This window comes from Poecilia reticulata, linkage group LG6 (assembly GCF_000633615.1).
Source record: "Poecilia reticulata strain Guanapo linkage group LG6, Guppy_female_1.0+MT, whole genome shotgun sequence".
Classification (NCBI taxonomy): Eukaryota; Metazoa; Chordata; class Actinopteri; order Cyprinodontiformes; family Poeciliidae; genus Poecilia; species Poecilia reticulata.
In genome coordinates, this window is record NC_024336.1 from 11,988,420 (window position 1) to 12,002,547 (window position 14,128).

Below are 14,128 nucleotides of genomic sequence, written 5' to 3' on the forward strand. Positions count from 1 at the left end.
AATGCTCAGGACTCGTCTCACTCTCAAGACTTTTTGTTTCAGGGTTGATGCACACATTTTGTGGCAAAGCATTCATCTCTTGTAAACAGAACTTGGACACCATATTGACATCATCCGAGTTTCCCAAAATTGCTTAAAGGCATAAGTAGTATTGGTATGTAAATGTCCCAGTTTTTTTGATTCAAACGTCTTCAAAAACATAAAGTGGGGAAATTTTTATTCTGATTTGTCAGTGGGATTTTTAAAAGTTTATTTTTATAGTGTTTGTGAATATCTGGTTTCATCTGTATTTGGTGTTTACCAATTATTAGCTCTTCATAAGAAAATCTGAATATTTAACAGCACCCCTATTAAAAAGACTTAGATTTTAATAATTCATTCAAAAAGTAGCGCAAACAAAAAACAACTTCAGGGTATAATAACCAGCAGTCAGTTTTAGGAGGCTAGGTCCTCGGGTGAGTAATTCATGACTTCCTGTTTCCCTGGAATATAAAAATTGCGGCACGTTTCATACGCTCGAAAATGGTAAGGATTACATTAAAAAAGAAAGCTAATTATTAGTCATAATAATAGCCCTCCTAAAACCACGGAATAAATAAAACCCTAAAAGCGCACGCGGTGTCAGTATGCCCCCTAGTGGACGGCGTATGAAGCGTGTGCTCCACTGTACCGCTCTTTACCCTTGAGGGACCGCGCGCAGGTGACGCGGGTTCACTCGACCTATCCTGGGGCATGGCTGAAATGAAACCTAAAATTAAAAACTCAGATGTGGGCTGTAGTTCCTACGTCAAGAAACGACATAAAATCACGATACAAAATTGCAAATACGGAATCTACAGTCAGCAGATACCTGAAGGCAGACAACACTGGATGAGGATCCAAAATGACCATATAAGGAGAACAAACATGAGGTGAGCTGCAACAAACTTTTAGTGAGATTATAAAACTGCAACCAACTTTAACCCAAAGATGTCRGTAAAATTGAAGGCTTCTGCGTCACGACGTAGACATGACACAGCAGCGGTTCTTAGAACCGCCAAAAACCGTCTTTTTCAGCACAGAGGGATTTTTTTAGCATTGTTTAAAAATAMATTTCTTGTTCATGAAAATGCTTTTACACATGTAAAAGCATTTTTATTGCTTTCAGTTGATTCTGTCATGAAATAAAATGTCCTGGCAGTGTTTTTGTAGCCTTATAGCACTAAAGTTATGCAAGATTAAAATGCTATGCTAACCTTTTTCCCCTTTCAGATTACAGGGATTAACTATACATGTTCTGCCTCTCTAACACAATAACTAGTAGCTCTATGCATCAAGATTATTTGAGCCTGAACAATTTAACACCTGGGCTTCCTCAGAGACGTGTGCTTAGCGTCCTAACTTTTTTCTTTTTAATTCAAATCTTTTTTTTTTTTAGTGCTCTGCATCAGAACAGATGTTCAGAATACTTTCCATTCATAGCTGGCATTTCATTTTTAAGATGTACAGTACCTCTAAAAAGTTTTAACTCCTTTTATTGCTTTGACAAACTGAAAATGTAGCTTTTGACAGAAAATACCAAAAATATCCTTTAACATTAAAGTAAAAACTGGTTTATGCAAAACAACAACGGGGAGAGGGGGGATAAACAGTCAAAACAGCAAGCCTCTTTATGAAATCTTCAAGAGTAAACAGTGCAACTTTTATTGATTTGTTTTTCTTAAGGAATCTATGACACAGTGCATGTCCCAACATTACAATAGTGACAGAGGCCATACAGGCAATTTTAGTAATGTTTTGTAGAAAACATGTTTAAAAAAAAAAACCCAAAACAAACAAAAAAAACTGTTATGGGTCTAAAGAAGAAGAAAAAAATAAATCAAAGAAATCTCAGGATCTTCCATGCGAAAACGGTGAAGTTTAGTTTTTCCTGTGAAGAACCGAGACGTTAGAGCAGGAACCAAGTGGAAGATTTGCCTCAGTACGGCAGTGACACGGTCCAGGTAATGCTTCAGATGTACGCTTTAAGACATTCTTGATTTTTCACTCCTTCATTCTTGTTGAATAATTTACCCATATTGATCGCCTGTTCTTTTTCCACGGTAATGCTAAATAACTCGTGATTCATTCAGAAAAAATACTCAACATTCTTCTTTGGTTCAAGCCCTGCTTTTCTATGAGTTTGCCACAAAAAGACAGAAAAAAAAAACAAACTTTCCATCAATGCTCTGATGATGCAAACAGACGCGACTCAAACTTCTGGAAAAATTACTTCTGCTAATATGACCAAGTGTTAATTTAACCTGAAGCAGCACATGACTGAATTTAAAGTAAAAAATGTGTGTGTGTGTGGGAAAAAAAACTAACTTTAGATGCAACTTGATCATGTTTCCATCAGAGAAACTACAGTTTGATGACAGTGACAGGTGGGAGCGGCCCATTTGGTGTGAAAGAACGAGCAAGAAGCAGAACCAAGTCAAGATGTTTCACCATCAGCAGAAAACCCCCCAAAAAACTCAAGATAAAAAATAAATAAAAAAAAAGTCCTGGCAGCATTTAGTTGACACATCTGACTGGCTGTTTGGTAAAAGAGTCGATCATGAACTCTGACGTGAGAAACAGGCCCAGACAAGCTCACCTGTTCCACATGTACTCTGCAAGTTTCCATTCAGGAAAACACATCAGGACAGTCTCTCTCTTTTTTTAACTAAGTGCAGCAAAGCCTCTGCTCGGCTCACATCCGTGTACAAAATTCTCTCAAACTAGCATCATTTCCAAGTAAAAAGGCACAGACACATGGTTTTGCATGACTTAAATCCCACCGGAAAACATCGAACCTACAAACATGACGTGTAACCCATTTCATTCCCCTCCCCACTACTTCAACCTGTGAAGAAAAATAAACTGGCTAGAACTCGAGGAAGTTAATCCAGCGGCTAGAAGTGCTCAGAAAAGTTATTTAATCCCTTTTTTTTCTTTTTTTCTTTGAGTCATTATTACAAGCGAGAAGCAGAGTGAGACTCTTTGCCACCTTCAGGTTCAGACTGGAAGGAGCTCCTCATCACCCGCAGAGGGCGCTACTGACAAATCACCGGGCTAAACTTTTCCTCTTTATACTCTTTGCTCTAGTAAGAAAATAGTGGAAGGATAAATGAAAATATACAGTTATTAATACAATAGAATACAGAACTATGTTAAGGATGATTGTATTAAAAAAAAAAAAAAACATGTTGATTGTATCTCCCTTTTCAACACACATTTGTTTTCTTGCTTTAAAGGCAAAAGGAGGTAAAGTGTATAAAGAAGGCAGCCTGTTTGTCGGTCAGAGGGCCGGCCGTTAGGCGATGGCTTTCGCTTCGGGCAGGAACGCCTCCCAGTACTTGATCAGCTGGAAAAAACAAACACACGCATCAGTAGGTGCGTTTTAATGGTGCAAACCATTAGAGTCAGTCATACGCCCATTCATAAACCATTTTTGGGATTTTAATAATTATTTCCCCATGTTGATATGATGATTGTGTCAGGGCACCTGCAGGTTTCAACAAGTCAAATTTAAGACTTTTTAAGGCCACCTTGAATGAAATTTCAGACCAAATAACTATAAATATAGGGACTAGTTGGGAGATCCGGCTGTACGACAATCAAGCAAAGCAGAAACTTCTGTCGTCTGCTTGTGGCTTTAAGAAATGGCTTCTTACAACCTTAAAGGTGATTAGTGCCAAGCTCAAAATTTCATTTTATTTTCCACAGTACACACCTAGAATCATGTAGGCGTGTAGTAAGAAGTAAGCTAACAGCTTCTGTTAGCAACAGAAGTAAGCTGGTGGTGAAAATTAATGTTGTCCAACTAACAGGCGATAAATTGGACCCATGATAGACGCCAAAAAAGCAAGCTGGCTAATAGTTAGCTAATAGCAGCTAGTTAGCGGTAGCCTAAAGATATCTGGAAACAACTCAAACTTTTGCCTGACGGAAGACCCGTCACAAAAAAAGACATCAATAAATAGTCCTGCCACAAGTAGATTTAAGACGTGTTTAGGTAATTTAAAGCAAACTTATTTTTAAACGGGCCTTCCTAAGTGTCTGCAATAAAGACATAACTTTTTAAAGACATTTTAAGGCCTTAATTTGAGATGCTTTACTAAGCCTTTAAACGTATAAACTGGTGTGAATTTATTGTCATTTTCTCTTCTCACTATGAAAGATCCAAATTGGAAGTGTGTTCAAATTGGCTACAAAAATGGAGTAGTTTAGGTTGAAAGGACAAATATTAGCAGTAGTTTACAAATGCATTTTAAGCTATAGGTGTAATTTTGCCCCCTTTTTTTCATTAGAAGAAAAAAAAATTATGCATTTAAACTATTCTTAATTAAATTAATTCTTGAGTCCAAACTGAATTCAGAAATCATGGCGGTGATGAGCGACAGACTCACCTGCTGCTGGGACTGAAGCAGGGATTCCAGGTACACGATTATCTGTCTCTTGAAATTCTTGGTCTTTTCTTTCTGTTAGTGATTAAAAAAAAAAAAAAAAGATTATTCGTGTTTAACTGATCGAGTCGGAGAGTTTGGAAAGAGACGAGTCAGACCTCGAAGCGGACAACTTCCTTGCGCACAGTTGCAGAAACTCTCTCAAAGTCTCTCTCGTACTGAGTCACTTTGGCCTCCCACTGAGGAAAAACGACGACGAATGGAGTCTGATACACAGCAATACTCAACAAATCCAAAAGGATAACAACAGGATGTAGGGCTGGGTGACAAATCCATCTTAATTAGATTTAATTTCTGGAACATTTTTTAGTGTTGGGGTCCAGTGGGCGTTACCTCGGCGATCTCCTCCTTGGCCAGCTGCAGCTTGTCCGGCTTGTTGGCCCACAGCAGCTTGGCCTCCATCTCCCTCTTCTTCTGCAGCATGGCCTGCGCATCCTGCCAGCGCTGCCACGCCTTCATCCTCTGGTCGAACGTGCCCTGCGAGGCGGCAGATGCCGTCAGAGTCACAGTCACCTCTCAGCAGCGTTTCGTACCGTGACGGGTTTCCTGGCGTACCCTGACCGCTCCCAGCAGGCGGATGAAGTCCGCGATCATCTCGGCGAAGCTGAAGGTGTCGTTGGCAGCCTGGTCCTGGTGGAGCTGCTCCATCTTGTCCTCCACCTCGGCCAGCTGTGACAGAGCGCGGGACAGCGCCGTGTTGTCCTCGGCGCTACCCAGCATGGCCGCGCTCTTGGCGAAGCTCGCCGTGTTCAGGGACAGCTCTGGAGGCGGGAAACCACACGACCGAGTTACGGTTACGCTCTGGAATCAGAGAGACTTGAAAAACAACAACAAAATAAAACTTTACCTTTTCTGTGAACAACGAGCGACTCAACCAGAGCGTGGAGCTTCCTGAACTGCTGATCTGCAGACTCAACCTCCTGCAGCTTCTCCTCAAACCACTGCAGGGAAAAAAATACATACACCAAAGGGTTTTAACACTTTTCCCAATTAAAAAATACTTTATTGATCCCTAAGGGATTTTAAATGTTGCTGTGAATCACATTAATTCAGGATTCTTCAAAGAGTTACTGTAGGTAGGGATGGTTGTAAGCAGGAAGGATCTCCTGTAGCAGTCTGTATTACAGCAAACCTGAAGAATCCTCTGACTAAAGACTCATTATTCTTGATCATAAACTTTTATATAAGATCTTATAACTCAATATGTCAGCATAAACATCGGTATCACTTTAAAAATATCGGTATCAGTCCAGTAAGTGAAACCAGGCCAATATTAACGTCTGATGTTCATTTCCATCTCGTTTCCATTCCCGAAACATAAATGTCACCATGTGGTGTTTGATAGATACACACTCTCACCTTTAAAAACAGCTTATTGGCCGTAGCTGAAGATTAGTATTGGCTAGTAGGAAGCAGTTTTCAGGTTGGCAAAGAAAACGCGTCCTGTCTTTAGAGCGCATCATGTTCAAATATTGAGAAGAAAAAATAAAAAGTTTTATCTTTACCTGCTAAAGCATTTGAGTTTAAAACATGAATATCAAACTATTTAACAACTGTTGGCTCTTCATTTTGTTCATGACTCCTCAGTTTGTACCTTAAAGTGAACCTGATGGGATTTGCTCACTCTACAGCATTAAAGAAGGAGAGGAAAACAAAACGGGTCCGAATCAGAAGTGAACGTTTGCGACTCGAACTCACCACATCCGACTCGTTCATCTTGATGGTCATTTTACTGACGGCGTCTGTTGCCTTGGTGAGCATCTTAAGGAAGCCGGCGCCGCTCAGCGCCTGGGTGCTGACGGCTCTGGGCAGCTGAGAAAACAAGTCATAACTTTATCAAAACCCGAGACGGATAAAGAGAATATTCTGAGCTAAAAGGGAGGAAAACAAATCTCTGTCCTGATCTTTCAATATTAACCAAAAAAAAAGAAGAACCAGACTGGAAAAAAAAACCTAAAGATGCTGCTTACTTCCTCTTTCTCCAGAAACTCTCTGACATCAGGATCCTGCAGCAGCATTGGGTGAGTTACTACTCTCTGGAGATACCTGTGGAAACAGAAAACTCAACTTTCTGCTTTGCAAATTCAAAAAGAATAAAAATAAAAACTCCTGATAAAATATTAAATATTATCATCCGTCCATGCAGTCAGACCGTCATACCTTTCCAAAGCTCCTCTTCTCCTCTCAAGAAAGTCTGCTGATGACGAATCTTCCTTTCCCACCTTCATCTTTGTCATTCCTGCACCAGAAAACAAGTATTCACACCTACATCCGTCCCACTGTTACAGCCACGACATGTCGGTGTGACCAAACCCAGCTGAAAACCAGAACATTTTTAATCCATTCTACACATTTGCAACTGAATGCAAAAACGGATCCCATTTTCATTGTAATTGGTGTTTTTGTAAAATTGTGATCGTATCGATTTGTGCTCACTTCACAAGTACGCACTACGCTGCTGGTCAGTCGCATCAAATGCCAATCAAATCATCTCTGAACCGTAGATCTGAACACAGATCAATATCGATAAAGTTAACGCTACCTAGGAGGTTTTTTTCTGGCGGCGGAGGAACGATCAATCCATTCGGCCCGTGTTTTTCGGAGAGCTTCTCGTAGAGGCCAAGGAAGTCGCTGAAGCGTCGCCTCACAGTAAACGTTTTGCTGCGGAACATCGGCAGAGAGGTCTGGAGAAAGAAAAACAAAACAAAAAATACATCAATGTAGAAATCTGTGTTTCTATAACAGTTTTTCAAGGGTTTTCCTCTATTGTACTATCATAATCTCCTTAGATTTAAAAAGAAAATTTAATGTCAAATCCMCAGGCTTTTGGTTCATGTTTTCACTGACGACCACACTTGCGCTAATCGGCAGAGCTAATGTTTTGAGTTAGCATTTTAGCCAACTTTGAAAACATTTAGAGYACTCATCTTACCCCAAATGAATTTTTCCACATAATTTCTAAAGCACTAATTTACTTAAGTTTCAGCTGAATAAAGTTCAACATTAATTATCGACTCTTAAGAATTGTTCAAGTAGTTATATGTTTATATTCACTCTCTTATTTTGAAGTGGGTGAGCACTGTCTATGCAGAAGCCGTTTCCTCTCACAAAATGTTTAATCTCTATCCAGAATGCAACAGTTAAACAGTATAAAATCTCCTGATGTGCTTTCTGACCAAAACCCTGCTGTGGTGAATTAGGCAAAATTAACAAGAGTTAGCAAAGCTCAACAACTGTATGCATCACTTTCTAACTGTTGAGATGGATGTGCAATAACAAATTTGAACCAGAAGAGGGCAACGTAATATATTGTCTCATTGACAACGTGGTTTAGCTTTCACTAAATTTGATTCCTGGCCCCGGTCTTTGTGCATGGAGTTTGCATGTTCTCTCTATGAATGCGTGGGTTTTCTCCAGGTACTCCCGTTTCCTCCCACAGTCCAAAAACACGACTGTCAGGTTAATTGGCCTCTCCAAATTGCCCCTAGGTGTGAGTGTGAGTGTGTGTGTGCATGGTTGTTTGTCCTGTGTGTCTCTGTGTTGCCCTGCGACAGACTGGCGACCTGTCCAGGGTGAACCCCGCCTCTCGCCCGGAACGTGAGCTGGAGAGGCACCAGCAGCCCTCTCAACCCCACTAAGGGACAAGGGTGTAAAGAAAATGGATGGATGGATAAATACCATATTGCTGTAGCGCTTTAGCATTAGCAGAACTAATACTAATGATTATCGCTTTAGGGTTAGYGCAGCTAGCTTGTTAGCTAGTGGTGTCCACCACAGCTCATTTCATACCTGTGTTGATACTTTATAAGCCATGTAGGCGTTCATGCCGTCCCCTAGAAGAAAACAAGAAAAATCAAACTGTCTGCTAAATCAGAGGATTTGTCAAGCTTTGTTGAAAGAAACAAATGCTCCTCACCTATTTTCTCAGGGTCTTTAACAGAGACATAGATGTCAAACTTATCTTCAAGTTCCTCTTCCTCCTCTTCTTCCAGCTGAAACAAATTATAGACAAGAGTGAAACCTTGTCCCAGCTGCTTCTTCCTCCAACAGGAGGAGCCAAGAAGAGAGTCCAAATKGATTTGTCGTCCATTTGGAAGATTTGTAGGACTTTATGTAAGTAAATAAAGGTTTGTGTACCTCTTCCACGGCGGCCGACTGTGGCTTGGCGAGGCTGGTAGCGGCTGAGACGGAGGTGGAGGCAGAAGCAGGCGGTTTGGTCGTCGCCTCTTTCCTTCTCTCGCTCCTCGGACTGTCCAGGGAAAGCTCCACTGTTGCTTCTGTCAGACGAAGAGAGAAAGCAGACGAAAAAAAGAGGCTGAAGTTTGAGCTCTACGCATTTACCGGGAAAAATAAAAAAAATTAACAGTCTGCCCACCTGAAAATATATCAGAGTCCTCTTCGGGAGGTATTCCGTTGGTTTTGGAGCTAAACGGTCTGGCRTTTGGCACCGTGCCAACCGCCTCCTCAGTGAAGATGTGAGCATGTTCTCCCGCTGAAGCCGGGGCGGATTTCTCCTTCTGCTCCTTACCGGCGGCTTTCTTTGAGACGGCGCCCAGCGGCTCACCGAACAGGTCCTCGTCCGCTTCGCCAAAGAGGCTCTTCTGAGGCTGCTTGGTGGGTTTGCTAGATGGAGCTCCGGTGAAAATGTCGCTTCCCTCGTCATCGAAGAGGTCGACCACAGCGCCGCCGGGTTTGTGGGCGTTGGAGGCGGCAGTGGCCGACGGATCGCTCAGGAGGTCTTCCAGAGGGTCGGTGACCTTTGCACTGGCARGTGGCTGCTGCGAGCCGCCGAGGTCCATGACTGGAGCGGCAGAAGTCGCTTCCTGTTCAGCGGCACTTCTTGATTTTTCATCGGCGAGTAAATCTGTTGCGCCACGGCTTGTTTCACCCTTATCCGCCGCCGCTGCTTCCACTGTAACATCCACTTCCTCTCTTTGTGCTGCAGCTTCACTTCCCAGAATGTCAACAAACTCATCCGGGGCCTTGTCCGAAGGCTTCCCCGCTGTGACGGCTGTGTCGTTTGTCAGGTTCTCGAAAAGCTCAGAGGAGGGTTTGTTCGTCGAGCTGCTGAGGGGCTCAATCAAAGGGTCACTCAGGAGGTCAACGAGYGGWCCRGCAGGTGCTGATGGGCTCTCCTTTTTGGCCATGGGCGTATTGGTCTGGAGACAAAGGAGAGGCATTGTTATCCATTAATCAAGTTTATAAAGTCATCAGTTTTGGAAAGTCTGGATTTTTTTTTCCACCAGTCGTTGAATTTCCATACGTCAGAGTGACGCCGGCATGACGAGGGCCGCCATCTTGTTTTAAGTGTGTGTTTTACGGCTTCTATTTATTTGGATGTTGAATCCAGATCAACTCTACTGTGAAGCATTAAGATGGTTGATTTTTTATTATTTAGTTATGACAACAGAGTTATAATACTACCTGAACTCCTGCACAAAAAGATAATAAAAAAAGACATTTAAAAAAATATATCCCGAGCATGCTGTGATGGTATAGATCAGTTTTATGGCTAACACTGATGTAGCCGCAACACTACGGCTACATCAGCTGAGTGGAAAGATACAACACAATCTTTCCACACATCAGCAACAAATTATCATCAGTAGCAGGACTTGGACACAATATTCACGATTGTTTCAATTACGAAGAAAAACKGACTGTGCTGGTCACATCACATCCTCATGATTATCAAATCTTTTTTTTCCATTAAAAATGACCTTTTTTGTGTGGTAATTTTAAGACTTCTGGTAAAATTGTCTCTTTATTTTGCTAATATGAACAAAATTTCTCGTAGCCTTGATGCTGGGTTGTACAACTCCCAGAAGAGATGATTGAAATAAAAGCCACTTTTTGAAAATATTTGCCATCATTTGCAATTTATTTTAAGAGAACAAGAAAAAAAATTTAATCAGAAATCAAATCTAGTCTGAAAAAATATGATTTTTTAAAGCCATATGACCCAGTCCWAGGCATTATCATTATCATAATTTCTTCATAATTTACTCTAAAAATCAATTTAGAATGAAAAAAAGCAATATTCAGCACATTCCACCCTTCATGCTTTAATCATTTATTCACTGCATAAGTATGTATTTTTAATGTGACAGAACAGCACAAAGTGGAGCATAATTGTGGAAAGGAAAAATTATGCATTGAACTTTCAGCTTTTAAAGTGCAATATGCACATTTTCATCATTACTGGGACACTAAATCTACATAACCTGCAAATGGAGTCCCTTRACTTAAAGCTCTGGCTTCTTTCAATACTGTGAGTAACTTCACTGACAAAAGAATGAGCTTCATTTCAGCAAAAATGACACACACACACAGTTTATATGAACGTCTTGTTTTYGCACAAGGTGTGTTGCTCTAATATTACTTTCCATTTGCTGAAGCATTTGGAGGCCAAGTGAAGCTACAGTAAACAGTAGATATTGTTACTGGGTCTACTTTACCCTGTTCTCACACATATACGTTACCTACTGGAAGTAATGGTTTCGTATGTTTTATGCTGGGAAAAAAAAAAAAAATCAGATTTAGATTTTTAGAAGTTATTTATTTTTTTTACTTTAAAATAGCTACATTCACACATCGCAAGTGAAATTTGGCCCAAGTCAAATCTCACTTTTGGCAAAAAATGACCTAGGACTGTATTTTAAGAAGTTGATTACATAACTTTAAATTTTTGCCYGTCTGGTTACATCAGATTTAAATGTTAAATCAGGTGTTATTTTCACATTATCTTCAGTACACTTCTCTTTTTAACCAAATACCGTTTTAGTCTTRYGTGAGAGATTTCTTGGACGGATGCTTTTACTTTTACTTGCATACATTTATGTTGAAGTAATGCTACGCTAAAGCCARGTTCTTGGAGTGGACAAATGCGACACAAATCAGATTTTGTTTGCCTATACCTGATTTTTTCTTGGAAGTCTGAACGACCCAATTTCAATCTTTTCACAGAAAACAAAAAAACTAGGAGAAAACCTAGCTTAAAAGGCTTCACTTCAGATTTGAAGTTGAGATAATATTTCATAAACTATCCTGCTTTAAATTACTCCACAACTTCATGTCTGAACTGTTGTGTCTCTACAGATCAGGCGTGTTCATAATGAGGATGTGYTGGACTCCAATGATGAATTTGGTGACTTTTGAAGGCCGTTGGTTTTACTGGATTTAATTTAGCAGCATCAGCATAAAAGTGTCTGAACACAATCGCATGACACATTTTTTCAGTCAAAGTTCAGACAGTAAATCTACATTGGAAGCTGTAGCAATGCTTGTAAACTGATATTTATCCCTTCTCAGCCTGAGATGCTTTGCAAAGAAAAATKWGCAAAAAGGTTTCACAGTCTGTGTAAAGCTGGTAGGGGCGTACCATAAAAAGGCAGCTGGAATCGCAGTGAAAGTTRGTTCTATGATGTAATGACTCATCCCAATAAAACATACAAATGTTTGTGACTACAGTAAAATAGACCATTAAACCACTCTGTTTTAAGTTTTTAACCTAATGGATATTAAGAGGTTGGGTTGAGAAACTATCACAAAACTACAGAGCAACTTTGTGAATGTTAACTTTTTAAAATATTTTATATACAAAAGTTCTGGGCAGAACCTTTGTATTCACGCGTTTCTGGTATGCCAGTAAATCTGACGTACAAACAACATTCGCAAAAACCAGCAATGGACAACAAATGCACTTCTMTTGACCCACTGGAGATTAATTTCAGCTTCAAAAACTCTCTTATGGGACTTTGGAAAAGACTACTGTAGTGTTCAAGTTGTGCTAAAAGGAGTTAGCCTATCAGTGAAGCCATTCTAGCCTAAAATAACATCTCAATGCTGAAGTGTTGGACAAGGAGAGACGTCCCCAACGCAAATAAAGTCCGCATTTCTAAAGATACTCCATAAATGATCAGAGGTACTTATTGATTTAAGTTTTTAATTTATAATTGACTTTATAATTGGTGTTCAGATATTAATCTTCCAATAACATAATTATCAAGTGATATTTTCACATTTTCTGTCAACTTTAAAAAATATTTTTACTCAAAAACACAATGGGCCGCTGGATGAACGCCCCAACCACCGGGCTTAGCAAGTTTTGTGGGAGAAACCTTGTAAAAACAAATATTTTTGTTGTTGAGCTCACGTGTTTACTTATTCTGTAATTAGGCAGCAAAACGGGTTTTTGAATTGAAAGTTTATTTCTGTCAATACAAGGTTTTTGATTAAAATGCGATTAATTAGACTCTGCAATTAACTCGATTAAAACTTTTAATCGAGTCCCCCCACTACTTTTATTAAACTATAAACACGTGCAGTCGATGTTCGGTTTTTAGCGAAATGTCAGACAGTTTGGGAAGCTGCTAACAGAAAATAATAATAATAAAAACAAGAAAGAAACCGCCGTCAGTGCTCCTGGAAAACTGGGTGTAGTTGCAAATAATTCTCCTCTTAAGCAACGCTGATTAAATCGTTCAACCACACGGATGTTTCCATCTAATGCCTGCCTAGGATAGATTGTCTCCGTGTACAAACAGGATTTCTGCTAACTGAAACATCCAAAAATGCTGACTGATGTCCTCCCTGCAACGATGAGTCAAACTCTGGGAGGGGAGAGAAAGGAAAAAGAGAGAGAGGGGAAAAAAGTCACTGGCAGCAACTTTCCAGTTTCTCCTCTGAACTTTGACTGAAAACATCCGGGTTCTGACCATGTGACCGCGATAGTCCTCACATGACAGGAGGAAGTGTGAGCCAGTTTTACAATTCTACCCTGCACACTGAATTTAATCTACAAATATGCAAATAAAAGTCTCTGAAAAACATCAGACAGAGAAGCACAGTCTGTTCAGACTGCTAACTTCACCCACGCATGGGTAAAACCGCACACCCGAAAGTCAAGTTTACTCCCAAGTTCACTTTGGATAGTGGAAGTAGCTGTGAATACCTTCAACTTAAAAAAGCCACATATCAAACCACACAGGAAATTTAGCGTGAGTTAGCACGCTGTTCAAATCACGGATGATATGTAACTTTTAGGAAGAAGTAGCCCTTTTTAACTTCATGCAACTACAAGCTGTCTGAAGGCTGAGCTTCTGCACCGAGCATAAAAATGAAATTACCGTGACAGCTACGAGTTTAATATCAGCAGAGAGTGATGCGTGTTAACTTTAATGTTTCCAGAAGGACTGAGTAGATAAATGTTGGTCAGCGTCGACTAAAACTTCTCCTGAAAACCTCCCCGTTAGCTCCCCCTGGTTACCTCCCTGTTGATATCAGCTAGCCTTATCGCAACGAGCGTCAGCTCCAAGGAAACATACCGCGCTCAAGAAAAGTTCTTCCCCGTCGTCCTCGTCGCTGTCTCGGCCTCTGACTTCCTCGGAGTCCAGAGCATCTTGGTCCTCGGAATCCGGGAACGGAGGAGGACTGCGCTCTGAGCTGGTCGCCATCTTCGCTCGCTGTCTCTCTTTTTTCCCTTTTTTTAAACCCGAAGTGGAGGTAACGCTACCTCCTCTGCGTCCACGAAGCGCTTATTTGTTTGCGTGTCGCCCGAGAGTTAGCCGCTAACACCGAGGCCACAGCACCGTCACACTCCCCGGCTGTGCTTCTACTTCACCCCGCTGTCTGTCGCTTAGCTACACCGAGCAGGAGGA

General features: G+C 40.8%; 1 protein-coding gene across 1 annotated transcript; it reads right to left on the reverse strand.

The window, feature by feature from the left end:
• Positions 1–1,498: 1,498 nt before the first annotated feature.
• On the reverse strand, positions 1,499–13,937 carry snx1a (sorting nexin 1a). The gene is made up of 15 exons (XM_008411200.2): positions 13,796–13,937; positions 8,845–9,628; positions 8,607–8,746; positions 8,386–8,461; positions 8,259–8,302; positions 7,012–7,153; positions 6,630–6,708; positions 6,440–6,515; positions 6,168–6,281; positions 5,317–5,410; positions 5,025–5,230; positions 4,803–4,946; positions 4,568–4,648; positions 4,413–4,484; positions 1,499–3,367 (listed from the first exon to the last, which is right to left on the reverse strand). The coding sequence occupies exons 1-15, from the start codon at positions 13,922–13,924 to the stop codon at positions 3,317–3,319; spliced, it is 2,232 nt and encodes a 743-aa protein (XP_008409422.1). The 5' UTR covers positions 13,925–13,937; the 3' UTR covers positions 1,499–3,316.
• Positions 13,938–14,128: the final 191 nt, after the last annotated feature.